Raw genomic sequence first — 17530 nt, 5'->3', positions numbered from 1 at the left:
CTAATAAAATAATTGCATAATTAACAAAGAGGAAATTTCTTATAAATGAGGAGGGCAGTCTTAATAAAGATGCAACTTAGATTTGTTTCAAATTTGTAATTATCACGATAATATTATTTTATCTTATGTGGTGCATTGTAGAGGAAAAACGCAGAAAAAAATAGTGTTATAATTAATTTTTTCAAATCTCTAATTTATTCTATTCGCATTCGTTTTATTTACTATTCATTCACTTTCGAACCTAACAGTTCGATTTAAACATCCTTAATAAACCGACTAAAAAAACCACTGTGCAGAAATACATTTTATAGTGTTGAAATTTTATATTTTCCAGCAACTAGGAATTCGTTTATTGAACCAGAGCATCATCGACGACACCATTTACTGCAAAGTTAGGCGAGATGCAAGAACTGTGGTAAATGGCAGAGAATTTGACTTATCCAACAAGATGTACTTCCTACTTATCGCCGCAGGCTCTGATGCATCAGGTAACTATTATTTCAAGTAATAAGATACGGAGGATTTCTATAAAATAACAACAATTTTCGTTCTCGTTGTGACTCCACTTTCTTCGATATAAACCACGATATTTTCTGTGGAAAATCATTACCTATATCTACCAGGTGAACGATCGACCGCCTGCTCAGTTTTTCAAGTGTGCATCAAGAGATTATATCAAAGGAAGTGAAATTTAGTTCAACGCCGATTGAAAGCGTAATGAGTACACACTATATATGTAAGTGCCTGCAGGCGGAAAGTCGGTTGCAAATCTGGAGTGCTTGCTAACCAGACCATTCCATATAGTTTTTATGTTTGCACGATTCATATTCTCTTAACCTTTGAATACCCCCTCAAAAGAAGGTTTTGAGTGAAAAAGTGTCAGCAATCTGACCACTAGGATTTGATGAATTATTTGGGAATAAGTGAAAAAGGTATCCAAAAACGCTTTGGTTTCACCTGGAAGTGGACATCCTGTAACGTGGTTTACTCGGAGAAACTTAATCTCGAGCGCCAGCTATAACACGCCATGACTGACAGCGAAGAAAATGTCTATTTTTAGCGCAACTACGTAAAGAACGATAAAATACAACAGAAAACGATACAGTACAGCAGTGTCAAAGTTAAGGAAGTAACGGCGTAGGTCTAACAAAGAAACTGAACGGTACAGACGGGGACCTACCTCCTTTGTTTCAAGCACTCGAAACTCAAAGGATTTAAAAGAAAAACTAAAAAATTAACTCTAAGCACTGATACAAACACAAAATGATTATTCTTCAACGGCGAAAGAAATACCGAAAATTAACTGAATCTATGAAAGAAGTCACCACGTTAGAAAGCGAAAAATCGAAAATACTGAAGCGAAGTGAAAGCACTGAAGTAAAAGTCAAAAGTCGAAAAGTCAGCCGAAGAACTGAAGTAACAGTCGAAAAGTGACCGTCGCGGGGGAAAATTTGCTTTTATAGGCATATCCCCTCTCACGGTAAAATCTGAAAATTCCAGAATGCGACAAGAATGAAAAACGTCGTCAGCTCCGGTTTATCGCATATCAACAGATGAAAAACGTCGAAATCTTCAGCGGCATATAAGAAAAACAACGTGAAATACAGATAAGCGGTTTTTTACATTTACTCTGCCTATCGGAATGAACGTACGGAATATTCGAGAATTAAAATATTTTCAAAGACGGAAATTTAAAACGAAAGAAATGCACTAAGATGAACTCCAATTTTCCTCAGAAAACTGGACTTCATCACAATCCATTTACGCCAAGGAATCAGATTTTTTTGCAACGAGCCAAAGTTTCGAAGATTTTAATTTTCCGACGCGAAATTCACTTCAAGTGTTTGGGAAAATCATACCAAAAAGCTGCAAGCACATTCACCTTGGGCTTAAGGCTTGGTATCTGAAGGTCTTTTTCTATAAACTGGGGTAGGCCTGGTACAGTTGAATACATCTTGAAATAGAAGCTGGTATACCATACATCTCTGCGATTTTTTTATGACATGCCGTTACTAGGGTGACTGTATCTACTCCTACATTGGTGGGGCTGAAAAAAGTATACTCCATTCACATTTATTTTAGAAGTGGTTGGGCCTTGAAATAATTTTCTCAAGTTTTTGTAACTAGAACAGAGTAAGGTTGGCACTCATGAAATGTCGTTAATGTCATAACGCCGTTGCCACAACTAATATCAATTTCTATTACGAAAATGCCGAAAGTGATTGAGAAAAGAGACAGGGTTTCAGGAAGTGCTATTTAGAATTCAGGTCCGCTCATTCAAATAGTTATATCCTGATATTCTAAAATCCACAATACGTCAGACGGTAGCGAACATATTCAATGTAAGAGAATTTATATAATGTTTCATCTGAATCTAAACGACTTATATTTCAGCTGAATATTTCCACAATCAGAAAGATTGTGAATGAAGAGGGACAGAGGGTGACAAAGAATTTCCTTTTATTGAGAGACGAGAGACCCAAAAAAGGTGTGGCATTTGAGAATTTTATGTTTGAGTGAATTAATGCGACAAGTTTACTACAGGATTTTCGTCATCGTAGAATAAGTTCTCGAAAACTGATTTTTCTATTTTGCATTTGACTTGTCCTTTACATTGTAAATGTCTTAAGGTACCAATAAATACCTAATTATTATTACTATATGTATTAAGATGGACAGCCACAAATATGCGCCAGTTGTCCTGTTAATTGTTAATATATGTGAAATTTTTGTTCAAAGGTGAAGTTCATCTTGACTTGAAACATTTCATGAGTTCCTTTTACTTATATTGATGCAAGATGATTTTTGTTGAAGAATTTAACATTCTTGTAATTATCTGTTAATTCCTTCGGGAGATACCCATTCCCAAACACTGCATCAGATGAATTTAATCTACGGGTTAATATTTTTGAAATCTACAACTGATGTAACGTATTCAAATTTTGGCCAAAGAAGATAACGAACATTGACTCTTCTCAAGTTAGTGCATATTATGATATTATACTGATCTCTTGTATTTTCCATGCAAATAACTGGATTTGGTATGTCATCAATCAGTTTGCATAAACTTAAATTATGTTCGTCACATATTTTCCGGAGAGATTCGACATTGTGATAAAATACGTAATAACAGAAAATTTTACGTAGAACGGGCAACATAGCGTTGATTTAAAACCCAAAAATGTATTGACAAGCGTCATTACCCCACATTTTCGTACTATACAGAGTGAAATGAGTCAAATTTCCATGGCCAATCGACTGCTAAAATAAATGTGAATGGAGTATAGTTAGTTTCAGTTCGAATTCTTATGTTGCAAGCCACATCCGGTATAATAGAAAATTCCGAATTTGATGAAAATATTTGAAAACAGAACCTCATGGAAAATGACGGTGTGCCAATTTCAGATCTCAATTTTTTCTTCAATCCTAGAAACGTATATTCGTTACCAAACGTTCCTTTATACAATGGTTTAAAAAGATATCACTCTTATCACTTCAGGATAGTAAATATAACATCTCGGATTTTTTTTTTAGAATTTGTGAAAACGAAAGACTCAAATAGAATTCTCTTATAATTTTCCCCCTATAAGATTTGAATGGAAAATAGTCAATATCCAGAAATGAATTCCTCACATTTTATAAGTTCTGATATCAACACAAATATTTCAGATATTTTAGTTTATTGTTCTTAGGTTATCGTCCATTTAGTTAGATGAAATGAAAGAATATTGGGAATCTTGGACTAATTTTATTTATAAGAGGGACTGTGAAGACGTGACCAACTACAACAAAACAGCGGTTACACACCACCAGATGACTACCGGCCACAAGTTTGATTTTGATAACGTAGAGATCCTAGATAGAGAGAAGAACGGATACAGAAGGAACATAAGCGAGATGATACAGATCAGACGCAACAACACCGTAAACCACCGAGAAGACGTTGAACACTTAAGTATCATCTACAGCAACTTAATGGATGACTAAATAGATGACAGGAATCCAACTAAAATAGTACCGCTACTGAAGTTTTATTGATGAGTCTGTGATTTACACCGTATAATTGAGAAGTTTTTTACATGTCCTTGCATATTTTTGTATGTTCTTGTGTATTTTGTGTTTAACCTTCATTGATCAGTCGATACAGAATTTCCCGATATAGAAGAGTACACCCCTGACAAAGACTAGTGGCGGCGACAGATGAACACGAACTCGACGAACGTCAAAAATTTCTATGTCACATGCCAACAACGACGTCATCTGTCGTAGCCAATATTCCGCGTCTTCCTGAAACAACATTAAAAGTTTTTCAAAAATTAGATCTCTTTGAAATATGAAACCGAACTTAAATCTATATCGACGATATTGTTCAGAATACTAGGTAATTGTATGTGCGAATGATCTCGAATGAAAATTTTAATGTGTTTAAATTTTTAGCCTTGAAAAAGAAACAAGTCGTTTCGAAACGTCGGCGTTGTATTGAGGAACAATAAATAAAATTAGTCCAAGATTCCCAATATTCTTTCATTTCATTTTAGTTTATGTTTTTATAAAGGTGTAGTTCGACGCTGAAAGGACATTAAAGATAACAAAGTTTGGATTTCTGCCAGTCCGATTCATTTTGTTATTTAAATTTATGACCGAAAACATTTCTCAGGTAATTACGTTTTGAATGAATCATTCAACCTAGGTCAAACAACAAAAACAAAACAGACTTTTTTCAGGTCGTCTGTGACCTCCTGTGGGTAGTAATTTTAAAGTTATTATATAGTTTTTCAGTAGAAATTAGCGTATTTACCACCTGAAACAGTTTACGCCCCTGTTCTTGTCTTGTTCAGTGTTCCGCACGGATAAATACCCATGACCTAAAAACTTCTTCGCAAAACTTTATAATGAAAATATGAGATATTTGTTCAGCCTCCATTCTTCTGACCTTGTCTCATTCCCGCATTGTCTACATTCAGACTGATTAACGCGTGTGAGCCAATGATATCACTTGTTAGGTATATGAATTTATTGAAAAATATTACTTAGTGAAAAACAATTATTTTATCATTTTTTTCATTTATGGATATAATAATTCTTGATCTATTCCATTCAATGAGAGATGTTTTTCAGGTTATCAAATGCTATCAAGGTAGAGCATAAACCTCCGAGTACATTTATCTCATCCCATTGATTGATCATCCATTGTTTGATATATCTATCGAATTAACAGAACTCAGGTTAGACGTTTATTAGAATAAACTCGATTCAAATTTCATATTCAAATTCGTTTATTCTGTCATTACAAAATCATACGAATATTGGAAATTTCCCAACTAGTTTCATTGTTGCTGTAATCTCCCGTCTAGTTTATTTTTCACATGCCGTCCAAAATTCGATGCAACTGATGAGATCTCGGAAACAAGGAGAGCTAGAGCAAATTCGATGAATATTTGCGAGAAACATAAATGGTGAAAAGATTTTAGCCTTTTGAGATGCTTCGTATTTGAGTGATTATGCGAATACTGTGATTATGACGATTTCGAAAACTCCTCATAACTTTTTTGTCTTCCAAGCTTGGAGGTTTTACATTCAAAAACTATCTTCGGACACATTTTGAATAGAATCCCGTGGCAGTTTTTCGATTTTGTTTCCTTTTTAGAATTATTAAAATTGAAGGCCCTTTGAAGCCGAAAAACACTTCTTCAGATTGATTTCTATATTTTTCTGGAGAGAAAGTTTATATGAAACTCATGTATAAAATTACATTCCGGTAACAAAAATTCAGAAAACTCCTAAAACTGTTTATAAGCCGCTTCAGACCACAAATCAAAAACAAAGGAAGACTTAGATCACTCTTCTTGGTATTTCTCTCCCACACTATGGGTGGCTTCAAGATGCTTCAAAATGAAATCATTGGAGGATCATTTTTGCTGAGTTTTAAAATCAGCTATCCCAAGCAGCTACTTCGAGTTCTGAGAACCGATTTCCTCTCAGCGTCTCTAGACTAATGAACTTATCCGAGATAAGTAGCAAGACTTATGGTGGTATTCTGCTTTCATTTGTAAGTCAATCTGTAACTTTTCATAAACTCCTGGACGTTTTTAGTGATCTGTAGCTTAGAAATCTGTAACTTTTTACGATAAGTAGGTTAAACTTAACACTGTGATGAAGATAGTTACAGGAACATTTCCAGAATTGCATTATTTACTAATCTGTCTGACCGATCGTTCGCACTCTACAGATTGGTAACTAACAGATGAAAGGCAGAATACATACAACCATTAGACTCTGCTGTTACGAACAAACTCATCGCCCTATCTTCGGCCGAATTTCTCTTTATTTTCCGACTGAATAACACGAAAACTCCTCGTGAACTTAATACCTTTCTGTCTCAAGTGCTCTATAAATGCCTTCGTAGCGTCTGTATCTGTATGAAGTCCTCAAGATACACCGTCCACATAATCTCACAATTCTCGTATTCTGATTTGTTATATCCAGACTCATTCCTAACTCTTTACAGTGATGAAAAAAGGATAAAGGATCAATTGGAGAATATCGAAACACCTCAATATCTTGGCTAACCGTAACTTGATGGTCCGGTTGTTAATTTAACGAAATGATAGTATGACACCCTCATGCTTTTGAGTGGAACTAGCACGAATGCTTTTTGCTTAAGCAAGCGTTTTTTATGTGATCCATTTTAGAGAAACAACGTTTCAGAAAATCTATCAATAAATAATTTATCTTCAGGACAAGGTGTTGGTTACCATGACATCACATATTTACCCACTGGAAGTGCATTGTCTTTGGCGGATGTGTCAGATGTATCCGGTGCATCCAGAACCTTGATCCGAATTCATGGAGCGTTCATGATAGCAGCCTGGATAGGAGCTGTGTCTATCGGTACTTTGTTGGCCAGATACTACCGCCAAACTTGGATGGGTAGTTCCATGTGCGGTAAAGATGTATGGTTTGCGGTAAGTTGGAAGATAGAATATGTTGTCTAACAATGGGGAATTCTCCTCAATTTGTGTTATCACTGCATATGCAAGTTTAAACTGAATAAGTATGAGTTTAATTCATGACTTTTTCAAATTCACCGCGGAAACTATTCAAAATCATCCTTTAAAATTTAAATCGCTTTGTGCGGAGTTAAAGATTTGGCAACAGCGCATACAAGACAATGAAAAGAACAATGTCCGATCAGCTTGTTTATAAAATAACAGTTGTTGATCTACAGCCGCGTACTTACTGGCGAGCTTCAACTGCAACCGTCCATAAAAATCCCATAAAATTTTACGACCTTCCTCGTTCGTCGCAGACTTCATAGATAGCCATCTTTGTCTATCTCATCAAGATAATTTATTTTCAAGGCATATTTCAGTCGATGTTGCCAGCTTGTACAATTTTTTGGGAAACGGTTGAAATGGTTATTTCAAAATGTGACGTTTCAAAGATATTTCATAAAAAATACATCATTTTCGTCAGGAGGAGTATTCCCAATTAAGACATAACTTCCCTACAGTGAGGTAAGGTGGTTCATGATTCTGAATCAACAACAAAGAAGACTTTCAAAATAATTTAGGTCCCGTTATTGACTAGGCAACTGTTGAAAATTTTAAGTTATGTAAACATCAGAATAGTTTTATAAAAATAGGTGAAGAAATATTTTTCTAACCTCAAGGATAAAGTACCTGATTTGTTACAGTCAAATTTGATTCACAAAATAGGTTGTCAGGATTTTAGTTCGGTTTATATGGGACAAACCAAACAATACCTTAAATCTAGAGTAAGGCAACATGAGAATAATTCCGCTAAAAATAAATATAAGACAGGATTATCGTGACACCATAAAGAAACAAGGCACAATTTTGATTTTGTAGATCATGTAATTTGACCGAAGGAAAAGAATATGAGTAAAAAATTGTCCAAGGAGATCATCTGCATAACGAAATCCAATAATTCAGTGAATTTTCAGTAAAATACAGAGAATATAAGCGGTGTATGTACACTCATTATATGAATCTGAATAATAAACGCTGATATTCATTTCGAACATATTAGTTGAACTTCTTACATCTTAATTATAGGCCAGCAGGGTGTTAGTTTTAAACAAATTCATTGAACGGAAATCACATCAAGAACGAAAAAATTTAGCAAAATATCTTTTGTATCCCATGACAAAGTTGGGTTTAAGTTTAGATATGATATTTTATTATTTTTGACAAACACAAATGTTTTTATTGTATCCTTTTAATCGTATAGGTATACAGGGTTAGATTTATTTAGAGGGAGACTACAGGGATATCGAAAACCGTTAGAAATACAATATCTCTGATGGTTCCTGAGATATCTCGAAAAAACTGTAAATCAAGATTATCATTTTTTCTTCATAACTCATTTGTTTTTGGAGATAACTTCACGAAATTCGGTTTGTAGTCATAATCCTATATAGCGATTATACTGATGTACTAATTTTTTGTAATATAAACCAACCTTTATTTTTAAGGGTTTTCGATGTTCCTATAGTCAGCCTATAAATAGTTCTAACCCTGTGTATTCGTAATTTCCATCATTGTATACGAGTATTATTTCTAGTCAACTTCTCAACCCAGTTGGTTTTAATGAGATGACAATTTTGAAGATCTTTTTGTATTAAACGTTGAATATTTTGATTTGCCGTTGTTAGCTTCTAAGCCTGAAGAAGGTGAAAAATATCACCAAAAGGTCGTCTTGCGATTGACTGGTTTTTATTTGTTCCTTTTGACAAAAAAATCCATGTCTAATGATCAAATTTAATTATGTTCATATACCTGCCCTCACACTAAACTCTGGTTTTTGCTGTTAAGAAGATTGTATCTTCACTAACTCAGTTAAATAAAATAATATTGTAAAATTGTATTGAACATCGAAAGGGGCAAATTTTAGTTACTTTCATCATTTTGTTCGTCCAACCCCTATGGATGACAATTCGACGAAAATGATTGTGGACACAGAATATTCTAATAAATATTTTATGGTTTTCATTATAAAGGCTGTTCAAATTATTTTGCGTCGGAAGGACTCTGTTAACAAAAGTGAACGTCAACACTTGTATTTTACTGATAAATCTCAAAGTCTCAAAGTCGTCATGCCCAGCGAAAGGGCAAAGTGAATAGGAAAAAAGTGGTAGGATTCAATTTTCCGTTAACCTAGTTGTCGTACTTCGTCGATTATTGTGAATGATTAATTCAACACATTCAACTTCTTATCACCACAGTTGCGCATAATAAATGCGTTTCCTTGAGAATTTTATAATATTCATGCCATCACTTGTGATTAAGGATACATTATTCCATGATTTTTATCAAATACTCACTTGCGATTTATGAGTCATTATTTACTGGCTTATCAAACTCTGTATTGAGAACACATAATTGAAAATGGGGTGAGATATTTTGAAAATAATGGAGCCATGTATTGTAGGAGTTTGAACAGAATAAGTAAATAATCATTTATGATTTTATCAATGTTTTCAAACTGATTTTTTTTTCCGATTAGAAAAAAAACATTCATGAATTAAGTATAAACGAAACATATAACACTCAACATTATATCTCATCATACAATTAATTAAACATATATTTGATAGGGTTAAACAGTTTAGATGTGTTATAGTCAATAGTCAATCAGCTTCATGATTATCTATGAAATCAAATCGGAGAGTATCCTTTGAATTACATGCGTTGTAGCATAGGTAGGTATATGTTTTATTTTGTTAATTGTATGGTGAGTTATAATGTTGAGTGTTATGTGTTCTGTTGATAATTAATAAATGTTTCTTCTAGCCTTGAGCATGGCACAATTAATTCCGAAACGTTAGCGACTTCATAATTCATTATTTTGTTTATTCTGTCCAAATTCCTGCGATGCATTACTCAATTTTTGAACATGGACGTGAAGTGTGAACCCTTCTCTCCAATTTCTAACACTCAAATGAGTCCATGACTCCAGATTTGGAAAGACTCTGCAAACTGTCGAATTGTCACCAAGATATGATGAAAGATTTTAAAAACATATAAGTTTTGGAAAAGCTCCTCTCTATTATTCAAATCATTGAATTGTTTAAACAAAAATTAATCCGATTACTTCCTTAATCATTTCGTTACTCTGATCATCTTTTGATTATTCCGACATTTCAGTGGCATCGCTTGTTGATGATGATAACGTGGGCATTAACTATTGCTGCAGTCGTTCTGATATGGGTCGAATTGGAATCCTGGTCCAGCGAACTTCCACATGCAATTCTTGGTACCATAACAACCATCCTATGTTTCTTGCAACCCATAGGAGCCTTCTTTAGACCTCACCCGGGTGCCTCAAAGAGGCCCCTCTTCAATTGGCTGCACTGGCTTGGAGGCAATTTGGCACATATTATTGCGAGTGAGTAACTGCTACCAATTCATCCTCAGAATTGAAACTTCCTTTTTTTACTTCACTATCAAATCATAATGATACAGAAATAACGCTGAATACTAACTGATCCTAAGGACGACTAAAATTTTCCGATGCATTCTAAACAGTCGATGCATTTTTTGAACGGCAAAAACCATTGTTGAAAATATTTCTTCCGTTTAACGGCTGCACTTTGGTCAATGAATTTTTGAATGTATCTACAGCTTTTGGGGTGATGTGAAACAAACAAATCCTAAATCATGGTGGAAAAGATGGTAGGTCTTGAGTCTTGACCGACTCATTATTTCTTTGTTCTGATCATTCATGCAAATACTCAATGATTTAAGCAGAGCGGCCGAGCGTTATTTTAACGCAAAAAGATTTTTCCTCAGGTAAACCTAGGGCGAAAAAACTGTACCTACTGCTATTGTATTGATGAAAGATTTCACGGCAGGATACTATGCGGCTGTAATGATTTCCTGCTTTTCAGCCGTAGTATTTCGTATGTTTCGCTCATATACTCCATTCACATTTATTTTAGCAGTTGGTTGGACATGAAATAATTTTCTCAAGTTTTTGTAACTACAACGGAGTAAGGTTGGCACTCATGAAATGTCGTTAATGTAATAACGCCGTTGCCGCAACTAATATCAATTTTTATTACGAAAATGTCGAAAGTGATTGAAAAAAAGAGACAGGGTTTCAGGAAGTGATAATTAGAATTCAGGTCCGCTCAAAAAAATAGTTATACCGTGATATTCCAAAGTCCACAATACGTCAGACGGTAGCGAACATATTCAATGTGAGAGAATTTATATAATGTTTCATCTGAATCTAAACGACTTACATTTCAGCTGAATATTTCAACAATCAGAAAGATTGTGAATGAAAAGGATGACAAAGAATTTCCATCTATTAGGAAAGCCAAAAAAGTGGTGGCATTTGAGAATTTTAAGTTTGAGTGAATTAATGCGAAAAGTTTACTACAGGATTTTCGACTAATGTCATCGTAGAATCAGTTCCCGAAAATTGATTTTTCTATTTTTCATTTGACTTGTCCTATAGTCCTTTACATTGTTAATGTCTTTTCCGCCAGCCTCTTAATGCATGTTTAACGTACACGAAATTAGCTGTTAATGAATCATTTTATTGGTTAATTTCCTATTAATGCATTATTGTCATGGTTAATCGAACATAGAAGGATTCAGGAGCTTCCCAAATAGTTATTTTATTTGTATGTCGCATTGATTTTCGTAGTACCTAGCGGGTGAATTGAGTAGAGCTGAATTGTGGAGGTTGCAAAAAAATTATGATGGTTACAGAGTAATCAATATATGTATATGTACTACAACTTCCACCAGCTACACACATTCTTTCAGATATTATAGGGAAGGATATCAATGTGATTTACTCAAAATGTCACAACTCGAATATGGTCTCTATGGACTTCTCGAATTGTTCGATCGGCCGCATAAATATTAACATTCCGGTATGAACATAGAAATTTTATAAGGTGTCAAATTTGACTAGGTATCGATAGAAAATTTTTGCAAGGAAGAATTCACATTCAATTCGAAATGTGGTCGACGGAAAAATCTTGTAATCAACTCGTTTATTAATTGAGCGATTAATGATCTCGAATATTAACGTGATCGCTCCGCTCGCACGTTAAAATATCTCAATCATTAATCGCTTTCATTAATAACCTTGTGGATTAAATAACTATCAGGTACCAATAAATACATAATTATTATTATTATATCAATGTTTTAAGATGAAAAGCCACAAATACGCGCCAGTTGTCCTGTTTATTTATGTGAAATTTTCATTCAAAGGTGAAGTTCATCTTGACTCGAAACTTCTTTGAATTCCTTTTACTTATATTGATGCAAGATGATTTTTGTTGAAGAATTTAACATTCTTGTAATTATCTGTTAATTCCTTCCGGAGATACCCATTCCCAACCACTGCAACACCTGCATTCTTCCGGTTTATATTTTTGAAATCTATAACTGATGTAACGTATTCAAACTTCAGCCAAAGAAGGTAACGAACATTGACTCTCCTCAAGCTAGTGCATTTTACGATATTATACTGATCTATTGTATTTTCCGTGCAAATAATTGGATTTGGTATGCCTACAATCAGTTTGTATAAACTTCAATTACACATGTTTTCCGAAGAGATTCGACATTGTGATAAAATACGTAATAACAGAAAGTTTTACGTAGAACGGGCAACATAGCGTTGATTTAAAACCCCAAAATGTTTTGACAAGCGTCATAACCCCACATTTTCGTATTATACAGAGTGACATGTGTCAAATTTCCATGGCCAACCGACTGCTAAAATAAAAGTGAATAGTGTATAACTGCGGTGAGAACCTCCAGAACAATCTGGGTCGAAGATTATTTCTCTGAATTGACGCAATATCACCCAGGAAAGCTTTATTTATATCTCCAGCCTGAGATAGCACGATAAGGAAGCCGGAGTTCATTGATACATATCCTCCACTTTGGATTGGTTTCACATTAGTCTTATCGATGACTGGTAGTCAAGCGTTATATGTACTAAAGAGACATCTTATCTTCTGTTGATTTTGGTGAATATAATGGTGTGTAGATCTCGATTACCTTCATATCCAGCCTTCGATGAAATTCTTGCTGGAAATAATTGCCGTTTTGATAGATACTGAACATTATACTAGCATATTCTGGACACCAGGAATTATTTCCAAAATGAAGAGTATATTCGAGGATGAACATATGAAAGCTATCGAGATATACTAAAGGTTGTTGTTAGCCTAACTAATAAGGAAGACTCTGTTGTTCTTCAAAAACAAAATAGCTTGAACTTTAATAGTACTTTCAGCTATATGAATTTGGTGATTCGACATCCACCAAAGTGACAAATGGAAAGAATATATACACTTTCATTTTATTGTACATAAAAACGCAAATGCCCAGTGAAATCATTCAGAAGTTAATGCAGCATTTTATATTTGAAATTTTCTTTTTCAGTTGTGACCATATTTTTTGCTGTCAAATTAGGAAAAGCTGAATTACCTCATTTTGTAGACTACATATTAGCAGCATATGTTGTGTTCCATGTTATTGTCCATCTTTTACTATCGGTGAGTATGAAGGGAATAAAATGAATAAGTGTAGATGACCAATTGGAAAGTTTGAAATGAGAATATCTTACAAAACATAGGGAAACCTATTAAATTCCAAATTAGTTTCAAAAGTAGTAGTAGCAAAAAATATACGAGTAATTCTCATCTTTTATTTGAACAGTTATGCAGAAAACGAATTGTCATGTTTTATATACGGATGGATTCCTAGATGATGTGATGAGGTGACAGAAATTCTATTCGAAGCACCAATTTCAAACATAACGAAACTGTTCTTTCATGAAATTTCAGTACCCCTTCTTATTCTTTCTACAGAGCTGAATCTGAAAAAATAATTGAATCGAATATAACACACAGTTTTTAATCTTAAGATTGTTTAGTCTTTTTACTGACTCATTAAGTATGTACATAAAAAAAGGATTATTCATGGAGTAATACATCGGTCGAGTGGCCCCTACGACTTTGCTGGCATATTCGCACCTTTTTGTCGAAGTTTTACATCACCAATTTGCATAAATGCTAAATCGATCACTCTATCCGAAGATGTTATTTTCATTGCAAATGCGTCATACGTCAATTATATTTGACGTTTGTGAACTAAACAACTGCGGAATACGAAACAAACAGAAAATCAATGGAGTGCTATACTCCGCAAGAGCGAATTTATTGAAAAACTTACACATGTTCTCAATCTCAATAAAGTCATCATGAGCGACGAGGCACATTTCCATTAAGGGGTTACGTCAATAAACAAATCTTTGCATCTGACTTCTTTCTTTAGGGCTACTTGAAGTCTCTGGTTTATGCCAACAGGCATCAGACGATCGTAGTTCTTAAAAAACAGTTATCACCGGAAATCTTGCGAAAAGTCATGGAAAATGCTATACAACGGGCACAAATATGTTTCAACACTGTCGGCAACCACTTAACGGATATCATATTTTCCACACAAATTGTTAAGTCCTAAATAAAGATTTCTATCATTCAAAGTTTTTTTCATTCAGTGAAAACGTTATACAAAAACAAAATTGAATGATTAATTTTGCGCTACTTTGTGTACGAATTCCGTTCATGCAGCGTTTCATTTCCTCCTGTAATGCACGGCCGGTTATAGACTGGTAACATAGACCTTCAAGTTCAAATAACCTCATAAAAGAAATCTAATGGTGTGAAATCGCACGATCTAGTAGAGGCTATTCTTTCTTCGGCTTCAAAGCTCTCATTATTTTTTTAATATCGTTCAACTAGCTGATCCGACAGACGTTGTCGTGCCGTGAGGAAATATTAAGTTACTGGAAGTATAATGAGGGATAAAAAAATTGTCAAAATGGTATGAAAAGTGATACTTAAAAAAAATTCATATGAACTTTTTCTTGAATAATTGATTGCGTACATATTTATACATATAATTTTATGTATATTTTTAATTTAAAGAGCATCAACTTCTTCATGGCATTGCCTCTTCGTAAACAGAATATTTTGTAAAAAACTAAAGTTAAGGGTTTGTCAACACAGGAACAGGCTACATACAATTGACCATGTGAAAAGAATAGACTTTCGAGATTAATGCTACAAACTATAAAATATAGGCAAGTTATAACGGAATAACCGTTTAAAAAAAATTATCCTAAGGATATTTGAAATCGAAATTCGAAAAATATATCTATGTTGTCAATGGTTTAATAAATTGATTTCATGTACTACGCAGTCCATTAAGAATGATTGACATCCCAATAGGCCTTGAAAGCCGATATGCAATATCTTTTGTCGCGAAAGAATAATTTATACCTATAGGTTTATATAGGTTCAACTACCTCAAATTGAGCACCAATTATTAATCAGCATACAACGTTGATACAATGTTTTTCTAACTTCTTGGAAACCCATGAGTGTGGTATGAAAATAAAGTACCTACTTTATTTTTCTAACTTGTTTGATTGAACCAAGAACATAAAGAACAGCACGAAATCCAGAATCTCTTTGATCAGTGTATAGTCATATAAGTTTTTGGTCTATATTTCAGTGTTTATTTTCAATACGGACCTGAATTCCGCATCTGGAATTCTTGTTTTTTAGTGTATCAACTATTAAGCCAAATTCGATTTTCCACAGACGAAAATTCCTGATTTGGGTAGATAGGTATATTTACGATATCCAGTTTTTCATTTTCTCACATTCGAAAAAGCTCTGGAAATACAAATGGTCATGAGAAATACTATCATATTGTAGATTCACTCAATTCAAATTTGCTCAATGAAGGCACAAAATCCATTGACCCGCTTACGTTAAACACACTGTACTTACCCTACTATTGTTGCTTCAATGAAGTTGTTCATCAATTTCTTTTCAGGAAGTTTAAAAGACCCGGTTGTATCAGGAAAAACGCATCCTGTGTATTATTTTGAAAGATCTCCATACCGTATTTCAAAATATATTACAGTGTTATGAAGAAGTAAGGAAAAACAAAAGATCGTATAAAAAAATTATGTGTTCTTCGCTCCTAAATATCCATAATTTTTTGGCATTCGCTATCGACCATAGCGAATTCAAACGGTTTTAATTTTGTCGAAAAACTTTTATAATTTGTTGAATTAAAAAAAAAACAATATCATATAACTCTTTTTAAGATAATGGGATGCTTATCAGAACGATCTGCAGATGGTAGAGTTGCATCATTTCCCATGAAGGATTTAAACACAGGTAGAAATGCAAGTCACATGGACAGAAGTGGTGATTATCCGGTGAGTAATGTAATTTAATTAAAAGAATCATAGGTATGTAAGAAAAGTGTATGAGTGAAGATGAGCTCGAGCTACAAAGAAGAAATCGCAAATCCGTTGCAAAGTTTGAGGACAAAATGTACTTTTTCAGTACATCTAACGAAGGACGCCTTTAGTCTAAATGAACATAAACAGTGTGGCTGAACTCAAGCAGGCTTCGCTAAAAACTATCACACAACAACATATTGAAAAGACATTTGATAGATATGTCACTCAACTTCATTTCCAATTCAAAAGCTCATAAGAGGACAGCTGTAGAGCGTGAAAAAATTATGTTGGGGAAGATTAATTCTTACAAAATTCCCTTCCACAACTTGCAAAACTTTCAATTCTCATCTGAACACTTAATCGGTTCAAAGAAATGAATTGTGTGACTAGTAATATAAAGGTAGATGTCTGTTTGTTGGGACACCCTATATGTAATGCTCTCAAATCAAAGAAACTGTGCTGTAATGGTTAGGTGTATGACTGTTCGAATGTACATATATTCAATTTCAATTCATTCTTATAATCTACTATTTCTGATATTTATTTTTCTTTCAGTATGCTGTGTTCAGGAAAGCCATGCTAGGCATATACGCATTTGTAGTTATTGCCATTACGATAGTACTAATTCTCATCACTGTATTCGCACCAATTGAAGAGACTTGGAAAGCCTTCCGTAACAGGAATTCTTCATGAAATGTAGCTTCAATTCCATAGACAGGTGCACAAGGCACATCTTTTACCAATATATACGTTTAAGATTAACTTGTTAATTAGTTATTTTATTTTAATATATTTCTGATTATTGATGCTGTACTGCATCAAACTTCATTGATAACAAGTTGAACAGTATTTTATAACGAAAAAGACCATATTTATTTGTTTAAAAAAGTATTGTTATTCTGAGAATAAAGTTATTTATAATTTTATGTTACACTGGTTTTCATCATTTCGTGGGTCTGTGGTTTGTAGCATGGCTCTTAATCGCGACAAAAACATGATTGTCGACGAATAAATTATAAAAAATATCATTTTACGGGTTGTGAATAAATGAGTAGTTGGTGGTAAGTCTTTTAGGTTTTTTTTTCGAACACACCCTGCTTATATAAACTACGACTACAAGTTTTTCCAATTCAGATCGGTTGAAAAGATATAGGCTGTTGAAAATCCCAGGAAAAATTAAATTTCCTGTCATATCATCTGAACAAAA

The 17530-nt window shown here is 33.9% G+C and overlaps 1 protein-coding gene across 1 annotated transcript in view; it reads left to right on the top strand.

The window, feature by feature from the left end:
- LOC123307978 (putative ferric-chelate reductase 1 homolog) overlaps positions 1-17254 on the top strand; it is a 50422-nt gene extending 33168 nt beyond the window's left edge. Inside the window, exons 5-10 of the mRNA XM_044890493.1 lie at positions 335-488; positions 6739-6965; positions 10170-10410; positions 13443-13555; positions 16183-16296; positions 16879-17254. Coding sequence (XP_044746428.1) covers positions 335-488; positions 6739-6965; positions 10170-10410; positions 13443-13555; positions 16183-16296; positions 16879-17016 — 987 coding nt within the window. The 3' untranslated portion in view covers positions 17017-17254. The remainder of the gene's footprint in view (positions 1-334; positions 489-6738; positions 6966-10169; positions 10411-13442; positions 13556-16182; positions 16297-16878) is intronic.
- Positions 17255-17530: the final 276 nt, after the last annotated feature.

This window comes from Coccinella septempunctata, chromosome 2, assembly GCF_907165205.1.
Source record: "Coccinella septempunctata chromosome 2, icCocSept1.1, whole genome shotgun sequence".
Classification (NCBI taxonomy): Eukaryota; Metazoa; Arthropoda; class Insecta; order Coleoptera; family Coccinellidae; genus Coccinella; species Coccinella septempunctata.
The sequence above is the reverse complement of the archived record's forward strand: the minus strand, read 5'-3'. Positions and strand labels throughout refer to the sequence as shown.